The sequence below is a fragment of the Sapajus apella genome, unplaced genomic scaffold, assembly GCF_009761245.1.
Source record: "Sapajus apella isolate SASKATOON/1434 unplaced genomic scaffold, GSC_monkey_1.0 scaffold2, whole genome shotgun sequence".
Classification (NCBI taxonomy): Eukaryota; Metazoa; Chordata; class Mammalia; order Primates; family Cebidae; genus Sapajus; species Sapajus apella.
This window is the reverse complement of record NW_022436942.1, coordinates 75241941-75268821: the sequence shown is the minus strand read 5'-3', so window position 1 is coordinate 75268821 and position 26881 is coordinate 75241941. Positions and strand designations below refer to the sequence as shown.

Genomic DNA, 26881 nt, shown 5'->3' with positions numbered 1-26881 from the left:
GGTTAACTTGCCCAAGTATGGTTCCATAGCTCTCTGTGACAGAAAGGTGGGAAGGCCAACTGAAGACCGTCCTGGCCATCTCTGGGCTCAGCTGCCTTTTGTGGCTTCACAGGGACCAGGTGTATGAATTGTGGCCACTATTTTTAATCAGCTTCTCCCGGAGGAGGTCCTCTGGGAGAAAAGATGCAGTTGCCTGGTGACTACAGTGTTTCTCAGTCCTCCAAAAGCCATGCTGTGATATGGGGGGGATAAAGCTCACCCCCTACAGGGTGCCCCTCTTCCGGGGCTCTAGACAACAAATCCATACAAAGCTGCAGACCTCATTCTTGCTTCTTGCTCCATTGACGCCTGCAGAGCCATTGGTAGGTTTGAATGAAAGCCACGACGTCCTAGAACAGGCAGTGACTGGCTTTGTGTGGAGGGCGCCCTGCTGGTGTGTGCAGCATTGGCAGGCGAGGGCAAAGCCCAGGCAGATGGTAGGTGCCACCGCAGGGGCCCACATGGAGACATCTGCCCACCCAGAATTTGGCTTTGCCATGTCCCTTTAGGAGCACAACTGGGGACAGTCCTGGACTTCCTGAAGCTCAGCTCTAGAGACAACACAGCCTCTCAGGGCCTCATTCCGGATTGAACATTCCGTATCTCTGTGGGCTCCATCACGTCAGCCCTTGTTTATCCATCTGCCTTGTCACTGCCCATGTGTCTGTCTCCTCCCCCCACCAGGAGTTCCTCAGGAGCGAAGGTGGCATCTTATTCCTGGCTGTGGCTCCAGGACCCAGCCAAAGCCCCGAACATAGTAGGTGCTTAATAAACGTGCAATGAATAAATGATTGAACAAATGCATAAATTGTGCCTTGGTTTTTTCCTCCTACCTGCTGCTCCAGGGATCTCCTGATTACTTCTCCAAGCCCTGCGATTAGGAATAAATCCTTCTCTGTCATCCTACCCAAGACTTCCTCCCTCCCAGCTCCCTGCTGGCTGGCAACGGTGGCTTGTTTGGCTGTGGACACAGGAGAAGGGATGAGGACTCTGAGAAGGCCTCCCTGAGGATGTGAGTTTCCACTGAGGTCGGAAGAGGGAGTGGAAGGGAGTTTCAGGCAACAGGAACAGTTTTAAGCACCTTCCGTATATGAATCTGCATTTAACCCTCACAACGTTACATATATGAATCTGCATTTAACCTTCATAATCACCTTACATATATGAATCACCTTACATATATGAATCTGCATTTAACCCTCCCAATGCTATTGTGCAAGAGCTTGTCTAAGAGCTAAGAGTGGCCACTGGGTCAGTCAGGGTAGACAGGTGACCCAGTAGGACAGATACCACTGGCTTCCTTGAGATTACCCAAGAGGCAGAGTGAAGCCATGTGCCCCACTCCTTGCCCCTGGGTTTTTGTCCCCACCCCTACTATCTCCAACTCTGGGAGCAACTGTGCCAAGCAGGAAAGGCTGATGTCCAGAGAATGCCACTTCCTATCCCCCCAGCAGACAGCTCCATCATTTAATTCTTGACTAGTTTAATATAACAAAATTCCAGGAACAGACATTTTAAGTTGGAATAAAATTGCTCCTAGCAGCTGTATGTAATTGGTTGGCTCAGCGGCTCAGAACTCCCAGGGGTATTGAGGATCCTTTTCCTGATCGCAGAGGCCTTCCTATGTTTCCAGAATCCTTCTAACCCAAAATGGAGTCCCTAGGTCAGCTGTCCAGCCGGCTCAGACCAGTCCACCTTGATCGGGTCTTGCACTGCTCTCTGGAGAGTGCTTTAAAGTGCAGATTGCAGGTGCTGCCTTAGCTCTATGAGTGCAGACAGGCAGTGTAAGAGGAAGCTGGATTTTCTTTTTGTTTTAGAGATGGGGTCTTTCTCTGTTGCCTGGGTTGGAGTGCAATGGTGCAATGATAGCTCACTGCAGCCTCTAACTCCTGGGCTCAAGCGATCCTCCTGCCTCAGCCTCCCAAGTAGCTGGGACTTCAGGTGCACATTATTGTGACCAGCTTATTTTTTTAAAGTTTTAAGTTTTGGTAAAGATGGGGTCTTGCTATGTTGCCCAGGCTGGTCTCAAACTCCTGGGCTCGATCCTCCTGCCTCAGCCTCCCAAAGTGGTGAGATTACAGACACGAGCCACTGCACCTGGCCAGAGCTGGATTTGCAGCCAGGAAGGGACTGATTCTGCTGCTCTAGGAGGTTTTAGGACCAACCCCCACCCTCTACCTCGTGGCTCTGAAAGTCACCCCCTACCCCTGGAAAGGGCTGGAACCCTTGGCTTGAGCCTGCAGTCTGCAGGGATGAACAGCCGTTCTCAGCAGCTCCCTTCTCAGCAGCCTATGAAACTGATGAAGGTGGGTCCACGCAAGTCCCCTCCATGGGCACTGAAAAACTCCTGCCACTATGCTGTCTCCCTTCCCCCCCAACATTTATCATTGAGCCTAGTGTTCAGAACAGACCTGATACCTGACGGTCATTGACGGTGGTGTCACTAAGCACTGTAGAGCCTTCAGAACAGCAGAGCCTTGACCCTGACGTTCTGCCCTGGCTGTGTGCCTCTCCAGGGGACAAGATTCCATAGTGCCCACCAGCCTCTGTGACCTTGTGCTGTGTCCATGCCAGGCCCTTTGGTGGACCTCTTATTAACTTATCCTTATTTTAAGGAGGAGGAATCATGTTAGACAGGCAACAGTATTGGCCCCGGTCACCCGACCTGGATGGAGAGCCAACCGCTTAAGCCTTCTTAACCCAGGACTTCCCTAGCGGGCATGGGGACCACTGGCATCGCCTTCTCTCCCGCAGTTTGCCCCAAATGCAGCCTCCTGGGCCCGCTTCTGCAGTTGTTGTTGCTGTTGTTGTTTTTGGTGGTGGTGAGAGACAGTCTTGCTCTGTTGCCCAGGCTGGAGTGCAGTGGCGAGATCGCAGCTCACCGCAACCTCCACCTCCCAGGTGCAAGCGATTCTTTTGCCTCAGCCTCGGGAGTAGCTGGGATTACAGGCATGTGGCACCGCGCTGGATTAATTTTTGAGTTTTTAGTAGAGACTGGGTTTCACCATGTTGGCCAGGCTGGTCTTGAACTCCTGAGCTCAAGTGATCCTACTGGCTTGGCCTCCCAAAGTCCTGGGATTACAGGCGTGAGTCACCCACCGCGCCCAGCCTGCTCCTGCAGTTTGAGGTGCCCTTCAGCCACCGGGCTGTGCAGGGCCCACACGGGCCGCCACGTGGATGTGTTCACCTCAGAAGGGTGCTGGGGCTTCCCTGGAATAAACCAAAGCGCATGGTGCACCTTCAAATAGGATTATTATTACTGCTGTTCTCCATAGAGCTAATTCCTGCTCTCTGACCTCCTAGACTGTCTCAGTGGAGTTTTCCTCCTAAGGTCTGGAGGATGTGAGGAGGGATGGGTTGGGGGTGGGCATGGCACCCCCAGGGGTCCCGCCCCTCCTACCCACGCCCCCAACTTTGCTCACACCTGCTTCCAGATCCAGCAGGGATGCAGAATGGGCGAGGCACGTGGCCGCTGCTGCACTGACTGAGAACCCAAGGCGGTGGGCTCCGAGGTCCCCCTCCCGGCGGTTTCCGGGCCGGGGCGGGGCGCTCCCCTAGCCGCGCAGTGCGCGAAACCGGCGTGCGCTAGGACCGCGGCGCGCCGCCCTTAGCCGTTATATATAAGGCCGCGCTTCGGCCGCACGCGGAACCCGCGGCTCCGAGCCTTCCCCGGCGTCCCGACCCGAGGCCGGACCCGAGGCCAGCCCCGAGGCCAGTCCGGCCGCTGCGCAGCCGAGGCCGGCGCGGGGCCTGCGAGGGACGCGCGCCCCGGGCCCCCGCCGCGGGCACCATGGGCGCTGCCCACTCCGCGTCCGAGGAGGTGCGGGAGCTCGAGGGCAAGACCGGCTGTGAGTACCCGCGGGGGCGGCGCGGGGACCGGGACGGGACCTCCGAACGGCCACTGCTGGGGGCCCCGGCCCGCCGCCGCGCTGTGTGACCTTGGGCCAGTGGCGGGCCCTCTCTGCGCCTCAGTCTCCTCCTCTTTCAAATGGGTCCCCGCCGGCCACTTCGCCGGCTGAGACGAGGAGCTCCGCTGCGAAGCTCAGTGCCGCAGCCGCTCAGCCTCCGACTGGCCCGGGAACTCCGTGTCTGGGGGACTGCGGACCGGGGAGGGAGCAGGGCCCGGGCTTCCCAAACGCAGGGCAGGTGCCTCCGGCCGGGCGGGCGAGCGCCTCCCGCAGCCCGGCTGGGGCTCGCGCGCCGCACCTGAGAATCTTTTGCATTCGCGAACGTAGGGGCGGAAAGTTTTGAAGTCGGCGGACCCGAGTGGAAGCCGGGCTCCGACGCTCCCCAGCCGGGTAACCTTAGGCGGGAGAGTCTGTTCTCCGCGCCTGCCTTCGTCCTGGCATCTGTAAAATGGGTTCAGATGGCCTCACCCCCACGGGTGGCTGGAGGGCTTAAGCGAGGCAGCTGCCGCAGAGCACTTTGCCCGGAGCCCGGCGTCCTCCCCTGCGTTCGCTGGTCTCCCCGGACCTGCAAAGGTTGCGCGCCCCGCGTCGGCGCGGGCGGGGCGCCCTGGGAGGCCGGGCCGAGTTGCCCGCAGGGAAATGGCGGAGAAAGCGCTTGTCCCCCCCGAGTTCAGCCGGGCTGGGGACTTGGCCTTGGGCCCTGACTTCGGAGTGGCGGGTTCTGCCACCGGCTGTGGACCAGGGTGTGGACTGGAGACCGTGGGAGGGGGTCAGGTGTGTGGGCAAACCGGCTTTAGCGAGGGACAGACTGGCAGTGAATCCTGCCAGCTCCACTTCCTGGCTGTGTGACCTTGGGCTAGTCACTTTACCTCTCTGATTCTCAGCTTTCCTTCTCTGTGTTAAAGAGTTCTCCTAGTACCGGGTGGACGCTCAGGAAATGGGAGCTGCAGATATTTTGGGAAAGAGCTAGCTCTTGGCACCTCCTTAAAGTGCAGAGAACCAGCGTCTAATATTGACCACCAAGAGAGGGTGGCCCTGCCGTTTGTGCGTCAGCTGAAAAGCAACCCCTCTTGACCTCCAATCTAAACACCCCTTTCCTGGAGAATGGGAGGAGAATTGCAGAAAACCATTAATAACTTGCGTGTGTATGCCCACACTTATACATCTATATCTGTATCTCTCTCCTGTGTAGAAATGTAGAATTATATCCAACTAGGGAAGTAAAAGGTGTGGCGGGTGGCATATCTAATATGGTACCCTTTTTTCTTTTTATTTTTCTTTTAAAAAGGATCCTTTGAGCTGGAGCTGCAAAGTAAAAAGAAATAGAAAATGTAAACGGGCGAAATTTAGAGTATACATTGGTAATTGCTATATTTGCAGACTGGAAGAATCCACCAGAAAGTACAAATGGATACTTGGTGCGGGTTATGGGATTGAGGGGCAGTGGAAGGGATGAAGAGACAGCTTTTTCTCTGTAAACTTCTTTATAAGTTCATTTTGAACTATGTTGAATATTTCACTTATAAAAAGTTTTATGCGCTTCAATCTGAAGATTTATGAGAGAGAAAGGAGGGATTCCTCTAGTTCTTACTTGCCTAGGTCTCTCCTGGTTTTATTATTTCTCACGTGCCCTCTTCCAGCCTCCCACTGCTTTGGATCTGGATGGGTGTTGATGGGTGTTCTCTGTGGTGGGGATCCCCCCTGGAAGGGTGGGCTCTCCGGCAGCCCACAGGGCACTCGGGAATTCTGCCTGTGCGTGGGTTTGATGGGGAGGAGGGGCTGCAGAGCATGCTGGGAGTCTTGTCAGTTTCCTGGGTCCAGCCTCCCACTGGGATGACGGATGGTGTGTTCCTGCTCTGTAACCTTCTTAGATGTAGCTGCAGCGGCTTCCCTTCGTGTTGCCCCGAGCTCAGATTTCATAACCCAAAGGGAGATGGAGAGGGTGGGAGAGGAGGTTCTGAGGTTAGACCAGACTAGGTAGGTGGAACTTTAGGTAGGTGGAAAGTTGCCCTCAGTCCTCTGAAAGGGACTGCATAATCTGGTCACTTTTACCCACTTAGCAAATATTTATAGACCAGGGGCTGGGGATTTAGAGATGGCTGCTGTTCCTGGAGGGGGACACACAGTTAAAAAATAAACACCCCATAGGTGTTAAACTGTGAATGAGGCACAGCGGGGTGGCATGAGAATGGAGCTTTAGGGTGGATCTGGAGGACCTCCCTGAGGAGGTGATAATGGAACAGAAATCCAAGTAAGGAGGAGCCAGGGGTCTGTAAATCAGTGGAAAGGACATCTCAGGCTGAGGGGACAGCAAATGTGGAGGCCCTGTGGCAGGGACGAGCTGGCAACAGTAAATGAGAATACAGGACATGAGGACACAGCTGTCACCAGGGCTTAGGCCGTGGCAGGAGCCTGGTTTCAGGGGTCTTGTCAGGTACCTTGGGCATGTCACTTATGCTCTCTGAGCCTCAGTTTCATCTACTATAAAATGGGCATGGTCATAGTACCTTCCTTGAAGTTGTTGGGAAGGATTAAGTGAGTTAATACACGGGAAGTAGTTAGACTAAACACGTGTACATGTTTGTTACTGACCATGCTTGAAACAGTTTTGTATGTCGTGGTCACTCCGAGCCATACTGAGAGTTAAGTCTTGGTCCCACCCCTCCCAGTTACATGACCCTGGGCGAGTCATTTTATCTCTCTGAGCCTCAGTACCCTCACCTGGATCCTGACGTCGTTGTGTGGATGCAGTAAGTTGTGTAGGTATGTATGCAAGGCTATTTGGCTTGGCATGGGTCTCAGCTCCCAGAGACCCAGTGGGTCAGGCAGGGTCCTTCCTCCAAAGCTGTTCCCTTGGGAATCTTCCCTGAGAAAAAGGGAGAAGAGCCTCAGGGTAAGGTGGCCAGAGGACAGGCTGAGCCCGCACGGCTGCTGACTCTCCCGGCCTCCCTGAGGACCAAGATGACCCCTGGCTTCCTGGGGAGGAGTCAGCTTGGTCCCTTTCTGAGAACACCATCCAGAAAGGACCAGAAGATCAGGCTGAGGATAGTGATAATGAACATAATTCCCCAAGCACCTGCCGTGCGTCAGGCTCCATGCTGGTGCTCTTCACGTGACACTCTAGAGTAATAATCCTCCAGGAAGGCAGTGTTAGGGCCGTTTTACAGATGAGGAAACTGAGGCTCAGAGAGGTAAGCCAGCTTGCCTGCTGCCCCACAGCTGCTAAATGGAGGAATTGGAGATCATAGGATTCCCCAGTCTACTTTCATTTTTCTACTGAATTTTTAAATTTTTATTTTTTGAGACAGGGTCTTGCTCTGTCACCCGGGGTTGGAGTGCAGGGGGGCATGATTAAGCTCACCACAACCTCGAACTCCTGGGCTCCAGCGATCTTCCCGCTTCAGCCTTCCCAGTAGCTACAACTACAGCTGTGTGCCACCACACCGGCTCATCTTCAATTTTTTTGCAGAGACAGGGTTCTTGCCACATTGACCAGGCTAGCCTCAAGTTCCTGGCCTCAAGCAGTCCTCCCACTTCAGCCTCCTGAAACTGCTGGAATTACAGGAATGAGCCACCATGCCCGGCCCCAGAGCCGCTTTCTTACTGCCAGCATGCTTTCACTGTGTGTCGCTGCCACTTGAATTTCTAGGAACCAACAAGGAGTAGAAAAAGAAGTGCCCATATATTTTCTCACCTTCAGGCCTTTGCACAAGCTGTTCCTCTGTCTGGAGCACTGTTTTCGTTTGATGTGCACAATTAGGTGGTTGCATATGGGAACCTTTCTCCACCCAGGGTAGGATCTCAAACCACCTTTCCTCTTGCCCCTCTTGTTTTTTTTTTTTTTTTTTTTTTTGAGATGCAGCCTCGCCCTGTCACGCAGGCTGGAGTGCCATGGCGTGATCTCAGCTCATTGAAACCTCTGCCTTCTAGGTCAAGTGACTCTCCTGCCTTATCCTCCCGAGTAACTGGGATTACAGGCACCCACCACCATGCCTGGCTAATTTTTGTATTTTTAGTAGATACAGGGTTTCACTATGTTGGCTAGGCTGGTCTCGAACTCCTGACCTTAAAGTGATCCGCCTGCCTCTGCCTCCCAAAGTGCTGGGATTACAGGCATAAGCCACTGCGCACAGCCCTAACTCTCTCTCTCTATGAAGCAAATGCTCGTTATTGTTCAGGGGTTGGCTTAGCTGCTGCTCCCATCCAGAAAGCCATCTCTCCATCCAGCCTTTAACAGTTAGACACCCATCCTCAGGGCTCTTGGAGCTCCTTCCTTCCCTCCCGCAATAACGGGCATCACACTGTGTTATACTTGTCAGCTCTGTCACTTGCTACCCCCTCGAAACTCGGAGCTCCCTAGAGCAGAAAGAACATGCCTTGTTCACCTTTGCATGCAGTTGGTGGTACACGGTGAAAACACAAGAGGCTCATGTTAAAGGGGCGCAGTCCCTGGGGACTTTAAAACCCAAGGTGTGTTGTTCAGAACAGGCAGCTGGTGGAAAACCCAGTGCTACCCTCACCAGCTGTCCTTGGCTGCCAGCCCTCCCAGCATCTCTGGTTCCCTCCCTACATGATGAACCCTCTTGGCATCAGCACCGAGCCAGCTTCACCAAAAATATGCCTGAGCAGCAGCTCGCCCACACAGGGCATCGTCAGGTCTGCGTGCCCACCTTCCTTCTCGCTGCCTGTTAGAGTCTTATTGATTGATTTCAACCAGAACTGAGTATTCCCAGGCATCTTTGCTGAGCCAAGAAAGCTCACACCTAAGTTATTAAGATTCATATGAAAAGCCTGTTGGAAGGCGTCTCGGGGGTGTGTTTGAGCTCACCGCCTTCCCCACGCACCCTCGGTGGCAGGAGCCGAGTGGTGCCTGGTGTGTGGACCGGGGTGCAAAATGGGCCCTGACCGAGAGAAAGGCTCCTTGGGAATCATTCCCGTGAGTCAGTTCCCCTTCGCCACCTTGAGGTGACCTGGAGGTGGCCCCACTTCCTGACCTCCTGCCATCCGTGTCTGCTTCTGGAGTTGGAAAGGAAACAATAGGAGGATTCTGGGAAAGGTGGAGGGTCTGTTTTTTCCTTCAGGCTCCAAAACAGCTTTGCAGGCATGTCTATGTCGATGCCAAGAAGCTGCCAGAAGGAAAAGGAAAAAAACAAAAATCTCCAGACCTAGAGTTCAGACCTGATGATGGCAGCAGTGAATGTTTCTCGGGCACGTGGCATCTACCAGATGCTCAGCTGAGCCAGGCAGTGGGTCCGCAATAGCTGATGGAACCCTCCCAGGAACACCGTTGGTTTCCCGTCTTACAGATGCAGACATCGAGGCTTGAGAGGATGCGACTGCCCAGGGCCACAGGCATCATAATGAGAAGCAGAGTCAAAGGCTGCTGCAGTGGCTCCAGCCTTGTAATCCCAGCACTTTGGGAGGCAGAGGCAGGAGGTTCACTTGAGACCACGAGTTGGTGCCGCTGCATTCCAGCCTGGGTGACACAGCGAGACTGTCTCCAAAAAAACAGAAAAGAAGTAGAGAGTCAGGTTCCATTCCTGGTCTGATCCCATTTGGAGAGGGAACCAGAGATGGCGGGGAGGACAGGCAATGCCAAGGGCAGCTGGTGGGGGTGGCGCTGGTTTTCCCCCTGCCTTCTCACCCCTGGGCAATACTTCTTGGGTTCTCAAGTCTTTAAGTGGTCCCAGACCGTGGCCTTGGCTCATTCACCATTTGCCATATTCTGCTATCAGGGTGGACCAGATGTGGTCCCTGCCCTCCAGAAGCTCAGGGGCTCGAGTGGGGTAGGGGAGCACCCCACAATTGTAGCGTAGGGGGAGGAAGACTCTGATGGGGCCTGGGCAGACTGGCCAGCTCCACACCGTTCTGTCGTCCGTCAAAGCCTGGTAACCTGAGCAGCCACCCAGCCCAACTCACCTGCGCCTTCTCTCTTCCACTGGGCTAGACTGTGGCTTTTCCCCTGGGATCTTCAGGGTGTCCATGAACGCCATGAAATAGGATAGGGAATTGTCTGAGTGCCTCTGGGGAGGGGCCCTCCGCCCTTATCAGAGTCCAAACTGTGAAGGCCTTCCACTGTATGTAGATCACAACTCAGTAAGAAAATGATTCACTTACTTTGTTTATTTAATTTGTTTTTGAGATGGTCCTGCCCTGTTGCCCAGGCTGGAGCATAGTGGTGCAATCACAGCCCACTGCAGCCTCTAACTCCCAGGCTCAAGTGATCCTCCCGCCTCGGGCTCCCTCCTCAGACACGGGCTCCTCAGCAGAGGAAAATGAATGTGTTCTTTTCATTCACATTCATGAATGTGAATGGCGGGGGAGGGGGTGCTGAGCTCTGAGGCAGGGTCCAGGGCCCTGGTTTGGAGTCATCCACACAGTGGTCCTGATCATGGGACTCCCAGCCTCTGGAACCCTTTCTGTCTTGATCAGGTGGGGGCTTCCAGGCCTCCCCTGCCCTCCCCTCTGGAGGCTCACAGGGGAAACTGGCAGGAGAAGGCCCTTTAACAGTTAAACACCTTTAACAGTTAAATACCCATCCTGAGGGCTCTTGGAGCTCCTTCCTTCCCTCCCGCAATAACGGGCATCACACTGTGTTATACTTGTCAGCTCTGTCACTTGCTACCCCCTCGAAACTTGGAGCTCCCTAGAGCAGAAAGAATGTGCCTTGTTCACTTTCGCAAGCATGTGGAAGCTTCCCAAAGGGCTGGGGATCAACCAAAGGCCCTTGCCTGCTCTGGCCCCTGCTGGTGTTTCTCATTCTGTTCACCTGGGCCCCATCACCTCACCATCTGCAGCAGCCACAGAGCGGGACCCTGGAGGCCGGCGTTCCGTGTGCACTGAGCTCAGCCCTGGAGCTGTCCTGCGCCGCTTGCTCAGATGCCTCATCCGGGCTGTGCCCCTCTCTGAACCACCAGTCCCACTCCTTAAAAAACGCAGCCAGCTGTGAATGAGGTGACAGCTGCTCTTTCTTGAGCACTTGTCAATCATCTGATCTTCTGAAGAGCCCTTTGGAGGTGGGACTATTTCTGCCAGTTTGCAGATGGGCAAACTGAGGTTCAGACACAGGATATGACTGCCCAAGGGCACTTGGCTGCCAGGTAGGGGACTTAGACTCAAAACCAGGCCTTCTAGTGGGATTTGCAAGTGCTGGGAGAACCTGCCTCTCCCACGTGCCAGGAACCCCACACACTCTAGACTGAGACCCTGAGAGTCCATGCATCTGTATGATCCGGGGGCGGCCATGCTATCACCCCACTGCCTCATCAGTAGCGTTCCACACATTGTTTACTGAGACGGCAAGGGGAGAACTGGATCTCGAGGCAGGCAGGATTGGTTCTGGGTGATGTGGAAAGTTCTGGAATCTAGGTGGGCTCCCCCTGGGGATAACAAGCTCAGTAGTGCGCAGTGGGAGGGGAGTGGAGACCCCGGCTGGGAGGAAGAGGCAGGAGGGTGCTCCCCCTCTGTTTCCTAAGGTCTTACTTGGTGGCTCAGGTCTGTTTTGGAAGAATTTGTGTTTTCTCTGTGCCAGCCACTGAGTCCTCTCCAAGACGTCCTCGCTCCACGGATTAGTGGTAATTAGATCGCTGCTGCATCTTCTTTGCCTCCCCCACCGCCACCCTGGCAGGATATTTTTTTGTCAGTTAATGGTCTCCAGAATGCATCGTGGAAATTTAATCAACGCTCAGACACGCCATACGGCCCAGTAAGACAAACAGAATAACCTGGGTGTTGATAAGATGCTCTTCGCTTTGCAAAGCACTTTAGGATGTGTTATCTCAAGCTCAGGGAATGAGGTGTGTTTGGCTCAGACGGCCCCACGGTTCCAGGAGGAAAAGTCAGGGCCTCTTTGTTCTTTTGTCCATGCTGGAGTGACTGTGCAGGTCGAGGGCCTGGACACCCCTCGTCCTGCCAGCCTTCCTGTTGCCTGCTCCAGCTTAATTATTAATTTATAAAACCAGAAGGTCGAGCGGGTGATTTCCGCTGGTGGTGGTGGCCACTGAGCACTGGGACAAAAAGGCCCTTTGTCGTCCCAGTGGTGTGACCTTTGCAGACAGGCACGCTGTCAGGAGCAAGCCTTCCGTTCTGGGCACTGCTTCCTGGCAGGTCAGAGGAGATCTTAGGTCCCAGGTGCCTCCAGGAGGGAGGGCAGGTGGCCAGGCTAGAGACAGCAGTCCCTGAAGGGGGTTTGTAGAGGCCAAAGGTAGGTTGCAGAGGCCAGCTTGCCCTGGGTGCTGAGATTGGAAAAGGGTACCCTGAGTTCCTTCTGAGCACCTTTGCCAGGATCCCAATGATTAGGGAGCCCTGAGTAAATACCCAGCACTTTGCAGGCCTCACTCACCTGGTAGTTTTAAGGGGGTTCCCTGTCTTGCCCTTGCCTGCATTCCCCCAGGACCTCGGCCAGAGTCCTACAGTGGCACATAGGTGGCTTCTCACCAGCTGTCCTTTTCCAGCAGATAGGCATGGGTTCAAATCATGGTAGTGCCTCTTACTTGTCTAGGCAAGGCATTTTGCCTCCCCGAGCCTCAGTTTCCCCATCTGTAAAATGAGAGCAAAAATAGAACCTGTGTCACGGAATTGTTGTGAGGGTTAAGTTAGAATTTGGGCAAAGCTCTTGACCCATCCTCAGTGCTTAAGACTTATTGGCAGTTACTAATCATTTCAATGGTGAACAGTTCAGGAGTTGGCTGCATATCTCCTTTTAAAGGGCATTCAATGACTTTTTAGTAATTCATTTCATTTTTTATATGCCTGTCATCTTAGACGTGCCTAAACTTAATCACCATCTCTGCCCTGTGCTCATAATGGGGGGCCCTAATGTACTTTAGCTTGTATCACTCCATAGTATTTAAGAGCCTCCATATTGTTCATTATTACTATTTTATGCAGACACTATTACTTTTTGCAACCTCTCTTCCTGATGGATATAGTTTTCTTATTTAATACACCTTTCTGTAGATTTTTCAGTGAGGCTCTGTGAGTTGTAAACTTTGCCTGAAAATATTGTTATTTTTGCAGGCATGCGTGAATGATCATTTGGCTAGATCATCATTAAGGTTGCTGGATTTTTTTTTCAGCACTTCATTTTTGGTCTTGTTGCTGTGGAGTAATCAACTGTTAGTCTAATTGATACTTCTTTGTAGAAACCTATTTTCCCTTTTCCCTGTTTTAAAACTCGTGTGATTGGTGTTCTGTACATGCTATGTCTAAATGTGGATTTATTTTTATTTATCCTGGGAATGGTTTATGTTATTCGATTCTAAGGAAGGTTCATGTCTTCCATTATGAAAATATTATCCCCTTTCTCTTCATCTTCTTCATTAGTAATTCCTATTAGAAAAATGTTGGATCATCTCATTCTGTCCTGAATGCCTCTTAATCTTTCTTTCATATTTTCTTTATATTTCTCTGTGCCATATGCTGGGTCATTTCCTTAGATCTGTCTTCTGGTTCACTAATTCTCTCTTCAGCTATTACAACTTTGCTTCCTTAACCTATTAAGTTTCAAAAAATTCCAACGACTTGTAAAAAAATGCTTATAAGTGCTATATAGTTTTCAAATTCACCTCTTTTGCGTAGGGTACTGTTCTTCCATCGTTTGTAATAATTTAAAGCTTACTATATAGTCTCTTCTTGGGGTGCTATTCCTTTTGTTAATTGTGTTTTCAGATTCTCCCGTATGGTGGTTTATTTGATTGTATGGTTTGGTTTTTGATGATTAGCTCATCTTTGGGCTTTTTCCCCGACTCCCCTTGGCCCTTCCCCCTACTGCCCCACAGGACTCCTGTGTGCCCTGAGTTTTATGAAGAACCTTACACAGTGCATTTGCATTTCTTGTGCTAGATATCTCAGGGTTTTTACCAGTCTGGAAACATTTTTCACATTAACTCCTCGGTTTGGGTTTCCTGCACCACCGAGGCTTGGATTTTTCACCAGTGCGTGGCTCAGGCTTGGAGTTTGGATTCGTTGCAGAAGCCTGCTCTTTCTCCCTTCCCCTGCCATCTCCCAGCAGAGATGGCTTTCTCATTATTCTCTGGACCAGTGGGGAACACTTTTTTTCTGGCCCACCTGATGTGCAGGAGCGGCCTTTTGTGTTTCAGCTTTTTAGAGGCAGCTCAGTTCCAGTTCCTGCAGACCGAAGGCCTTTTCTGTGGAGTTGAAGTCACTACCCTTAGCTGTTGGAGCCCAAAACCACTCCAACACACCTAGGCCACCTCAGCAGCATCTGTCACTAACCCTGCTGGTTCCCGGTCTCCTCCTCGTCCCTGGTACTTGGGTATTGCCCTTTCCTTCCATTTAGCTGGGGATTATATTTGTTTGTTGCTCTATCCAGTGTTTGTAATGGAAGGCAGAGTCTGTAATTGCTCTGAGTAGCAGCACCTGGAATTCTTAATCTAAGTATCCTACTGAAGTAAGCCGTGTACTTTTTTTTCTTTTTGAGACAAAGTCTTTCTCTGTCGCCAGGCTGGAATGCAGCGGCGCAGTCTCGGCTCACTGCAGCCTCCGCCTCCCAGGTTCAAGTGATTCTCCCACCTCGGCCTCCCAGGTAGCTGGGATTACAGGCATGCACCACCACGCCCAGCTAATTTTTGTATTTTTAGTACAGACAGGTTTTTGCCACGTTGGCCAGGCTGGTCTTGATCTCCTGGCCTCCAGTGATCCAGCTGCCTTACTCTCCCAAAGTGCTGGGATTACAGGCATGAGCCACCACGCCCGGCCAGCCTTGTACTTTAGTTAAGTCTGTCTCTGCTTGATTTGGCCTCAGGATAAATCTGGAACTGAAGATAGTTCTGGAAGGCTGTGAAAACCTGTTTCTTAGATGCTCTGAAAGACGCCCACTTGTCCACTCTCAAAATCTCTCCTGATTCACTGTTGCTTTTTCCCCCTTTTTCATCTTTAGTCTTTTTATTAAAATGGAGACATTTTTCTCCCTCTAGTTACATAAATGATATGTATTTATGGTTCCCTTACTTCTCAGCTTTGGCATACAGCCTAGCAAATGGCTATGCAAACAGAATCTAAAGTCATGGACCTTGGTCTAAATCCCTGTTCTGCTGCTCCTAGCTGTGTGACCTTCAGGCAGTGACTTAGCCTCTCTGAGACTCAGTTTCTTTATCTGTAAAATGGGTGTGATTACTACCCTAAGAGGGAGGTACCTGAATAAGATAATTCAGGTACCTCAGAGGGAGGACTGAGTCCTAGCCTCTAGGTAAATGTTAACATGTGGTGGTGGTTATTATTATTTATTGAGACAGAGTCTCTCTCTGTCACCCAGGCTGGAGTGCAGTGGCGTGATCTGGGCTCACTGCAACCTCCACCTCCCAGGTTCAAGTGATTCTCCTGCCTCAGCCTTCCGAGTAGCTGGCGTGACAGACGTGCACCACCACTCCCAGCTAAAACACGTGGTGGTTATTATCACCGCTGTAAGGCACACGGTAAAGAACAGAGCATAGCTGTAGGAAGGGAACATAGATGAGCAAAACAGACTGTGAGTTTTAAAGTCATGAGCACCCACTCTGACAGCTTTCTCAGTTGCCTTATTGCTAATGAGAGAACAGTAGATTCTAAAGTCAGTTCACTCTGTCCCAGCTTCCCCTTTAGTCCTGAGAATCCGAGGATTCATTCAGGGGAGGAAAAACCCCACAGAGATCCTAACAAGACCCTTGGTTTCCAAGGTTGAAATGAGCGCTGCTGACGTGGGCCTGCGATAGCTCTTACCAGGAATTCCTTGGCTTTCGCACTTACAAAGTGGGTGGAAGTTGGCGTGAAAATGGTATTAAGGTGCGTCATAAATGCCAGCAATTAACCTTCGAGCTGCTGCTACTCCTCTGAAGGACAGAATTGGGTTTGAGAGCTTCCTTCTCAAGGCCAAGTGCATGCAAATGCATCTTTGGTTAATTTTAACATCCCAGCAGCTAGGAGTGGTCTATGACGTGTACGTGTTCAGCATGTGGCATCCAAGGAAAAGGCAGGTGAAGGGGGGGAGCCGGCATCCAGCAACGTGAAGCGCCCTGCGTGTGCCAGGCACGAGAGGGCAGTCCCGCGTGGAGTGGTCCCTGCAAAGCTGAGGAGGCTGCCCCTCCCTGTCTCCCTCCCAAGGCCCAGGGTTAGTTATTGTTTTGGTGGTGGCCACAGGAAGCAGCTAAGTTGATGCATCCCTGCTGAGCCTGGATCCAGCTGAGCAGCCATGGTAGTATCACGGGATTACTTAGGGGACAATAACAGTCCCAGCCACTCCAGCGACTCCTGCGTCTCCCACCAGATCCTGTGCTAAGGGTGTGCATGATCTTTTTAAAAATTGAGGCAAAATTCATGTAACATAAAATTTACCATTTTAGGTTGGGCGCTGTGGCTCACACCTGTAATCTCAGCTCTTTGGGAGGCTGAAGTGGGTCACTTGAGGCCAAGAGCTCGAGATCAGCCTGGGCAACTTAGCAAGACCTTGTCTCTACAAAAGAAAATAAAAAGTAAATTAGCTGGGTACTGTGGTGTGCACCTGTAGTCCCAGCTACTCAGGAGGCTGAGGCAGGAGGATCACTTGAGTCCAGGAGTTTGAGGCTGCTGTGAGTCGTGATCATGCCACTGTACTCCATTCAGCCTGGATGACAGAGCGAGACCCTCTCTCAAAAAAAGTTACATTGTAACCATTTTAAAGTGTACAATTCAGGCCAGGTGCAGTGGCTCAAGCCTGTAATCACAGCACTTTGGGAGGTCAAGGTGGGCAGATCACTTGAGGTTAGGAGTTCAAGACCAGCCTGATCAATATGGTAAAACCCCATCTCTATTAAAAAGAATTAAAATAAAGCGTACAATTCTGTGGCATTAAGTACATTCACAATGATATTAACACATCACATCTATTTCTAGGGCATTTTCATTGCCCCCTAAAAAACCTCACACCCATTAGCCACCACTCCCCATTTTCTGCTCCCCCAGCCTCTGGCGACCACTAATTTTTGTTCTGCCTATGTGGATCTGCCTGTCTGGGGCAATTCATGTAAATGGCATCTTGCAGTAGGTGGGCCTTGTACCTCTGCATTTGCCCTTCGTGGAGTGTGACAGGGCTGCCTCCCTTTGTACCGCTTTATAACGTCTCATCACCTGGATGCACCCGTTTTGTTTATGTACTCACCAGTTGGTAGATGTTGGGTGGTTGCCACCTTTGGGCAATTGTGAATAGCTTGTGGTGGTTTTTCATGGCGTGAACAACCTCACAAGGGAGGAGGAGGTGCTGTTGTCATCTCCATATCATGGAGGAGGAAGCAGCCTCGGGAGCTCAGGCCAACAGCTGAATGGGACGCTGAGCAGAGACCCACAGCAGCCACCCCGTTAGTGCAGTTGGGAGCTCACCCTTCCGTCCGGCCTAGCTCACCCTTGTATTCTGGGATTTCCTCCGAGTAGCTGGGATTAGAGGCATCCACCACCACACCCAGATAATTTTTGTATTTTCAGTAGAGACGGGGGTTCCCCATGTCGGCCAGGCTGGTCTCAAACTCCTGACTTCATGATCCACCTGCCTTGGCCTCCCAAAGTGCTGGGATTACAGGCGTGAGCCACTGTGCCTGGCTGCCAGTATTTTTTTTAACCCAGCAGATTTCTGCCTCCTCTTAATGAAAGGGGAAGATCTGGCCGTCCGTGGCAGCAACTGGCTAGAGGGAATGGTGGCAGCCCCTTGGACAGGGTGGGGGCTCCAGTTCCTGCCTGCACACGCCCCTTCTCTTACTTAATGTCTTTCTGGCCCTGGGGACACTGCGATCCTCAACCCCACCTTGACAGCATCTGAGGAAGGAAATGGCTTCAATTGCCCCATCATGCCCAAGGTTAAGTAGTTTTTATGTTGACACCTAATTCACAGCTCATAACATTCACCATTTAAAAGTGTACAATTCAGTGGCTTTTAGTATATTCATAGAGTTATACAAACATCACCATCACCACTGTCTAATTCCTTTTTTACTGTTTCGCTTTGAGATGGAGTCTTGTCCTGTCACTGAGGCTGGAGTTCAGTGCCTCCTGGGTCCAAACGATTCTCCTGCCTCAGCCTCCCCAGTAGCTGGGACTACAAGTGCATGCCAACACATTTGCTTAATTTTTGTATTTTCAGTAAAGACGGAGTCTCCTGTTGGCCTAGCTGGTCTCAAACTCCTGACTTCAAATGATCCACCTGCCACAGCCTCCCAAAGTGCTGGGATTATTACAGGTGTGAGCCACTGTGCTTGGCCACCACTACCTAATTCTAGAACAATTTATCACCCCCCAGAAATACCCATGGCCAGTCACTTCTCATTTCCCCAGCACCCACGAGCCCTTGGCAACCATCAGTCTACTTTGTCTCACTGGATTTGCCTGTCCTGGGCACTTCATATAAATGGGATCATATACATATACACATGTGGCTCTGTATGTCTGGCTTCTTCCTGTAATTATTTCGAGGTTTATTCATGCCGTGGCATTTAGCAATGCTTCATTTCTTTTTTTGCTGAGTAACATTCCACCATCTGGATGTGCCACATTTTGTTCACTCATTCGTTGATGGACGTTTGGATTTTTTCCACCTCTTGGCACTTATAAAGAGTGCTGCTTTGAACATTGGTTACAGGTTTCTGGTGTGTACGTACATTTTCTTTTATCTTGGGTATAGATGGAATTGTTGGCCAGGCATGGTGGCTCACACCTGTAATCCCAGCACTCTGGGAGGCCAAGGCAGGTGGATCAGCTGAGGGCAGGAATTCGAGGCCAGAATGGCCAACGTGGTGAAACCCCATCTCTACTAAAAATACAAAAATTAGCCGAAAGTGGTGGCATGTGCCTGTAATCACAGCTCTTCGGGATCTGGAGGCAGGAGAATCTCTTGAACCCAGGAGGCGGAGATTGCAGTGAGCTGAGATCGTGCCACTGCACTGCAGCCTGGGCGACAGAGTGACACTCTGTCTCAAAAAAAAAAAAAAAATTGTTTCGGAGTGGAGTGGAATTGCTGAATTGCTGGATCACATGGTAATTCTAGGTTTAATTAATTGGGTAACTACCAAACTGTTTTCCATGGTGGTTGTACCATTTGATATCCCTGCTAGTAATATATGAGAGTTTCAGTTTCTCTACAGCCTCATCAGCATCTATTATTTCTTTTATTTATCACTATAGTCATCATGGTTAAAAAATGTTTAACCCAAGTACAATTATACAAGTAATCTCCGTTAATTGCAGAGAAGTTAAAGGACAGATAACCAAACTTAGGGCTAAAGGGAGGAAAGGAGAGAAATGTTCTCTAACTCTACCTTTTGAAAACAGTTGACAACTATTATTTTGTTGTATACTCTCCTGTTTTTTCTTGTGCACGTGTGTACATTGTTACGAACTTCCACGTGTAAATGAGATCTTAGTCTGTTGGATTTTCCATGCAACAATGACATTTTCCGATGTCCCACAGTATCTTAAAAACATTTGTAAAGGCTGTGTAGTATTCCGACTTCAGGATCTGTCTCATGTTCTGCGGCTCAGCATGTCCCCCAATTTCTTTTTGTTTTGAGAGCCTCTCGCTGTGCTGCTCAGACTAGAGTGCAATCTTAGCTCACGGCAACCTCAACTTCCCAGGCTTAAGTGATCCTCCAACCTCAGCCTCACTGGTAGCTGGGACCACAGGTGTGCACCACCAGGCCGAGCTAATTTTTTGACTTTTTTTTTTTTTTGTATAGATGGGATCTCCCTGTGTTGCTCAGGCTGGTCTTGAATTCTTGGGCTCAAGTGATCCTCCCACCTCAGCTTCCCAGAGTGCTGGGTTCATAGCCATGAGCCACCAAACCTGGCCCATTTCTCCCAGTTTCTTCCTTTTGTTTTTTGGAGATGGAGTTTTTGCTCTTGTTGCTTAGGCTGGAGGACAGTGGTGCGATCTTGCCTCACTGCAATCTCTGTCTCCCTGGTTCAAGTGATTTTCCTGCCTCAGCCTCCTGAGTAGCTGGGATTACAGGCGTGCACCACCACACCCAGCTAATTTTTGTATTTTTAGTAGAGACAGGGTTTCACCATGTTGGCCAGGCTGGTCTAGAACTCCTGACCTCATGTGATCACCTGCCTTGGCCTCCCAAATTGCTGAGATTACAGATGTGAGCCGCTGTGCCCAGCCCCCCAGTTTCTTATTGTTCTAAACTGGCAACCATGATTACTCTCGTCTGTTCATCTTTATATGCCTGTCTTAATTTCTCAGGATTTCCTCCTAGGGATCAAGTTCTGGTTAAAGGGTATATACCAGCGCTGTCTAACACAAACAATGTGAGGTGTAATCATGATACATTTTCTAGTAGCTGTGATGTAATTACATTGTATTATGTAATGTAATTCTAAATTTTCTCATGGACACATTAAGAAAAGTAAAGAAATTAATGGTGAGATGAATTTTAATAGTATATTTTGTTTAGCCCATTATATTTAAAATATTATCATTGTATCATATAATCAATATCAAAAGTTACTGCAGTCGTTTACATTCTTTTTTGTACTTAGGCTTGGCCAGCTGGCGAGTGGTTTCCACTTCAGCACCTCTCCGTCTGGGCTCACCACCTTTCCAGGGCTTATGGCCACTCGGAAAGGCAGGTGTGCTCTTTCATGTTGAAGTTTTTTTTGATACAAAGTGACAGTTCACCTCCACCCCCAGAAGACCGGGCCAGTGAAACTCCCACCAGCCCCATGAACTGGTGTGAATTTCACTCAGGTTGAAATCTAAAACCAGAAATAATGAGGTCCAGCTGCCAGGAACCAAAGCCCATCTCTGCCCATCATCCCCATGGCAACTGTGACCTCGGGGCCCTGGAGAGGGGCTTAGAGGTGAGGAGCCAGGAAACTGGAAACGCTTCCAGCCCAGGAGTCCTCGAGGGAAAGACAGGTCCTTCCGTGGGCTTTGGTGCTGTGATGCAGGCAGACGTGCATCAGGTGCTTACGTGAGGGGCTCTTTTGGGGGCCGACGGTCAGGAGGTGGTTAGGAGGAAGCAGCTCACCAGGCATGTCGGGTTAGACCAGCTCCACCTGCCAGGGCCTGGGGTGTTCTGAAAGTCAGTTCCTGAGGCTTCAGAAATCATCCTTTCTTCCAGTTACTGTGCCAGAGGAAGAGGAGTCTTGCCTGAACTATGAGCTGAGCCTTTGGCTCCAGGGATTTGGGTGTCAAAATGAGTGTTCCAGAGATGGGAGGTTGTCTTCCTAATCCTTTGCTTTCAATCAGGCAGGACAGAGGGCATATGTGTGTGTGAGTTTGCATGTGTCTGCGTGCACTTTTTTTTTTTTTTTTTTTTTTTTTTTGGAGACAGAGTGTTACTCCATCACCCAGGCTGGAGTGCAGTGGCGCAATCTCGGCCCATTGCAACCTCTGCCTCCTGGGCTCAAGCGATTCTCCTGCCTCAGCCTCCCGAGTAGCTGGGATTGCAGGTGCACACCACCAGGCCTAGCTAATTTTTGCATTTTTAGTTGAGACAGGGCTTTACCATGTTGGTCAGGCTGGTCTCAAACTCCTGGTCTCAAGTGATCCACCTACCTCTGCCTCCCAAAGTGCTGGGTCACAGGCGTGAGCCACTGTACACAGCCTTGCATGCACTTTGGATGCAGTTAACTGGAAACTCTTCGTAAGATAAACTTGGACTAGGATGATTGATGTACCTCTTCCTGTCTGTGGGACCTTGGGCACATCTCAGAGCTCTCATCTCTAGAATGAGCGTAGAATCATACCTACGTAACAGAACTGGTGAGAGGGTGGCATCAGCCCAGGCTTATCCAAGTAGAGTTGAACACAGATGCCAGGACACGGTAAATGCTCAGTTAATGTCTGCCATTGTTGTTATGATTTATGCATGTAATTTATTTTTTAAATGTCTTTATTGAGATATAATTCACACACCATGAGATTCACCCCATTTAAACCGAACCCCATAGTTTTAGTATAATCACAGGGTTATGCAACCATCAAAACAATCTAATTTTACAACATTTTTATCTGTCTCCAAAAGAAACTCCAGTGCCCATTAGCAGCGCCTCCCCGTTCTCCCTCTCCAGCCCCTCCCCTCCCTGGCCTCAGGCATCCACTGATGTACTTTCTGTTTCTGTGGATTTGTCCACCTGAGTATTTCATGCAAATGGAATCATCCAGTGTGTGGCCTCTGCAGTGGCCTCTTTCACTCACCAGGATGCTTTCAAGGTAACTTGTCTTTTTTTTTTGAAATGGAGTCTTGCTGTGTTACCCAGGCTGGAGTACAGTAGCACAATCTTGGCTCACTGCACCCTCCACCTCCCAGGTTCAAGGATTCTCCTACCTCAGCCCCCTGAGTAGCTGAGATTACAGGTGTGTTCCACCACACCTGGCTAAATTTTTTTTGTATTTTTAGTAGAGATGGGGTTTCACTATGTTGGCCAGGCTGGTCTCAAACTCCTTACCTCAAGCGATCTGCCCACCTCAGCCTTCCAAAGTGCTGGGATCACAGATGTGAGCCACCATGTCCAGCCATAACTCATCTTTAATAGTGGTTTAGGTGCATATGTTTAGCTGTAATTTCTAATTATTATTTATCATCAGATCAGTGTATTTTTGGGGTTAAGTGATCAAACAGGGAGACAAAACAAGAAAACAAAACACAAAACAGAATTTTTTTTATTTTTATTTTTATTTTTTGAGACAGAGTTTCGCTCTTGTTACCCAGGCTGGAGTGCAATGGCGCGATCTCGGCTCACCGCAACCTCCGCCTCCTGGGCTCAGGCAATTCTCCTGCCTCAACCTCCTGAGTAGCTAGGATTACAGGCACGTGCCACCATGCCCAGCTAATTTTTTGTATTTTTAGTAGAGACGGGGTTTCACCATGTTGACCAGGATGGTCTCGATCTCTTGACCTCGTGATCCACCCGCCTCGGCCTCCCAAAGTGCTGGGATTACAGGCTTGAGCCACCGCGCCCGGCCAATGATTTTTTTAATACACGTTTTCTTATTTCTTTTTTTGAGATGGAGTCTCCTTCTGTTGCCCAGGCTAGAGTACAGATCTCAGCTCACTGCAACTTCCACCTCCTGGGTTTAAGTGATCCTCCTCCTTCAGCCTCCCAAATAGCTGGGATTACAGGCATGCACCATCATGCCCGGCTAATTTTTATATTTTTAGTAGAGATGGGGTGTCACCATGTTGGCCAGGCTGGTCTTGAACTCCTGACCTCAGGTGATCCACCCGCCTCAGCCTCCCAAAGTGCTGGGGTTACAGGTGGGAGCCACTGTGCACAGCCTGAACTATATGTTTTCTGGGCAGACAGTTCAATTTGTGGGTCTGCCCCTCTCAAGGTCAGTGACCATGTTGGCCAGGCTGGTCTCAAACTCCTGAAGGTCAGTGACCTTGAGTAACTTACATTCCTTCTGAGCCTCAGTTTGTTCTTCTTTAAAACGGGAATTGTATGTCCCTCATAGGGCCATGGAAGGGACTAAAGAAAATGATGTGTGCCTGGGACACGGTACTCAGCCAGGGAATGACTCAATAACGATATTTATGAGATCTCTCCGCCATCCAGACGGGATCATGTTGTAGGCTGAAAAACTTTCTTACATGACTAATACATATACATTGTATATTAGAGAGAAATTGGAAAATATAGATGAATCGAAAGGAAGACAGTCTGTAACCCCGGTATCGAGATGAGAAATAATAATAATTATTTCGGGGAAAAGGTTCTAGGATATTTAAATTGCTTAAATACATTTGTCTGTTTTTACGTCTTTTCCACAAGAGAGAGTTGTGCGCTCTCGGTAGCAAGCTGTTTTCAGACATTATATGTGGAATGTATTTCTATGCAAATACACAACTGTCACTATTAAAGGCAATATACTTAAAAAATTTTTTTTCTCCCTCTTGCACTCTAAAGGCAGTATACTTTTAAAAAATTGGCTAGATATACCAAAAAGTGTTCGACTAATCTTTTTTTTGTTTTTTTTTTTTTTTTTTGAGACAGAATTTTGCTCTGTTGCCTAGGCTACAGTGAAGTGGTGTAATCTCAGCCCACTGCAACCGCCACCTCCTGGGCTCAGGTGATTCTCCTGCTTCAGCCTCCCAAGTAGCTGGGACTACAGGCACCTACCACCACCCATGGCTCATCTTTGTATTTTTAGTAGAGATGGGGTTTTACCATGTTGGCCAGGTCTCGAACTCCTGACCTCCAGTGATCTGCCCGCCTCAGCCTCCCAAAGGGCTGGGATTGTAGGCATGAGCCACCCTGCCCAGTCCCAATCTGCTTTTGATAGTCACTTAGGGCGAGTCAAATTTTAAGCTATTTAAAGAATGCAAAATTGAACACATTTATGTATTCATATTTTTGTACCTGTTGTGTCTATTATTTTTAGGATACGTTCCTGCCAAGTGGAATTACAATTTTTTAAACATTTTTATTTTTTGTTCTTCCCAGGCTTCCTTTAGTCAGGGAGGAATAACACATTTTTTTTAATAGTAAACTTTTTATCGTGACATAGTGCACATCCAGAACAGTGCATCACTCATGAGCATGCAGTTTGAGGTTTCCGAGAACACAACTGTGTAAACTGTGCTCAGATCTAGAAACGGAGCATTCCTGGTACCCAGACTTCCCCTTTGCCCTCCGTTCCAGTTACTCCTCCTCATCTCATCCTCCAAAAGTCATTTACAATGTTCGCATCATCCACAGCGCCTCCAAGTTACTCCTCCTCATCTCATCCTCCAAAAGTCATTGACAATGTTCACGTCATCCACAGGGCCTCCCTTCAGACTGCCACTATCTTGACCTCTAACATCGTAGTTGAGTTTTGCCTGTTTTTGAACTTTATGCAAATAGAATCATAAAGTATGTACGCATTCCTGTCTGGCTGCTTTTTGTTTTGTTTTGTTTTGTCTTGAGATGGAGTCTCACTCTGTGTCCAGGCTGGAGTGCAGTGGTACAATCTCAGCTCACTGCAACCTCCACCTCCCGGGTTCAAGTGATTCTCCTGCCTCAGCCTCCCGAGTAGCTGAGACTATCGGTGTCCACTACCATGCCCAGCTAATTTTGGTATTTTTAGTAGAGACAGGATTTCACCATGTTGGCCAGGCTGGTCTACATTTCTTGACTTCGTGATCCACCCGCCTTGCCTTGGCCTCCCAAAGTGCTGAGATTACAGGCATGAGCCACCGCGCCCAGCCTCTGTCTGACTGCATTTGTCTGTGAGTATGTTGTTCATTTTCATTGCTGTGTGCCCTTAACATTGCTTGATAGTACACATTAGCACTCTACTCTGCCATTGTTGGGCATGTGGGTAGTTTCCAATTTAGGGCGATTTCAACGGCACCGCCATGACATCTTTGTACACATGCTTGGGTGAACAGAAGTATGCATTTTTTTGTGTACGTACCCGGGAATGGAATTGCTAGGCGATGAAGCATGCCAGTGTCCTTACTGACATACCTATGATATAAATAGCCGTATTTTCCTGCGGAAAGGTAGAAATTGCACTTTGATGATTCACCAAACCGTTCTGAGTGTTGGTGGCTGCATCTGTAACAAGGGGATACAGCCCCTCCCCGAGTGCTGGGAGGAAGAGATGAGCTCATCATCGGAGCCATGCCCACAGTAAGTGGGGAGCCCTGACTCTAGGTTGGCACCCTTAATGAGCTGCTGGAGATGCTTGAGAATTCTGAGCTGTAGCTTTTTGAGGAGCCTGAGGCCAAAAAACAATGAGCAGGAAATGAGGTGACCAGTTGGTCCCAGAAATTAGCTGTCTCTGTAACAGGAGGAAAACAGTGCTTAGGGGTAGGGAATGCTGGGAGGATCGAGGTCACAGCTCCCCAGTCCAGCCAGTGTTTTGGAAAGGTTTGCATGAAATATGTATAGTCCCTAGGAGCCAGACCTAAAGGCCTTGAGCACCAAGGTACTCTGAGCAGACAGGCGATGTTACTTCGTGGTGAAGTCTGGCTTTGGGGTTGGACGGACTTAGAGTTCAGCCCCAGCTCTGCCCCTGTGTGCTGTGGATCTTAAGTGCTCTCTGAGCTGCAGTTTTCAAATTACAAAACTGAGGTAATAGCCGGGTGCAGTGGCTCAGGCCTGTCATCCCAGCACTTTGGGAGGCCAAGGCGGGTGGATTACTCGAGGGTCAGGAGTTTGAGACCAGTCTGGCCAACAGAAACCCCGTCTCTACTAAACATACAAAAATGAGCTGGGCATGGTGGCACATGCCTGTAATCCCAGCTACTCGGGAGGCTGAGGTGCAAGAATCGCTGGAACCACAGAGGCGGAGGCTGCAGTGAGCTGAGATTGCTCCACTGCATTCCAGCCTGGGTGACAGAGTATGACTCTGTCTCAAAAAATAACAACGACAACAAAAACCTGAGATAACATTCACTCACTTATTGAGTTGTTTTGATAATGAAGTGAGAAACGCAGATCATTGTTTAATATCGTGCATTTTTTTAGAGACAGGGTCTTGCTCTGTCACCCAGATTAGAGTCCTTCCATTTCTTGGCTCCACCAGATTCGCCATACATTTCTCACTCTATGTCTCCCAGATCACGTCCCACACCAGCCCACGCCCTTGTTTCCTCTCCCTACTCATCTGTCTCTGAGTCTGTGACTATACAAAGCCCCTTTCTCAACTAGGAAAAAACCCATATTGTGGAGCGGAAGAGGAAGGGTCAGACAAGCAGATGCAAGTTTCTCTAGGCCTGGGGTGGTGGCTCATGCCTGTAATCTCAGCATCTTGGGAGGCCGAGGCGGGCAGATCGCTTGAGTCCAGGAGTTTGAGACCAGCGTGGGCAACATGGTGAAACCCCGTCTCTCTTAAAAAAAAAAAAAAAAAAATTAAAAAAAATTAGCCAGGCATGGTGATGCACGCCTGTAGTTGCAGCCACCCAGGAGGCCGAGGTGGGAAGATCACTGGATCCCAGAAGGCAGGGGCTGCGGCTGCAGTGAGCTAAGATGCCAAGGTC

At 49.9% G+C, this 26881-nt stretch overlaps 1 protein-coding gene across 3 annotated transcripts in view; it reads left to right on the top strand.

Moving 5' to 3' along the window:
* The first annotated feature begins 3608 nt into the window (after positions 1-3608).
* Positions 3609-26881, top strand: part of TESC (tescalcin) — a 58734-nt gene continuing 35461 nt past the window's right edge. For 2 of the 3 annotated variants that reach the window (XR_004257615.1, XM_032240901.1), the window contains exon 1: positions 3609-3887. Coding sequence is in view for 2 of the 3 variants with exons in the window: in XM_032240901.1 (XP_032096792.1) it covers positions 3830-3887 (58 nt within the window). In the remaining variant the exon portion in view is untranslated. The remainder of the gene's footprint in view (positions 3888-26881) is intronic. The other variant, XM_032240910.1, reaches the window with a different exon arrangement.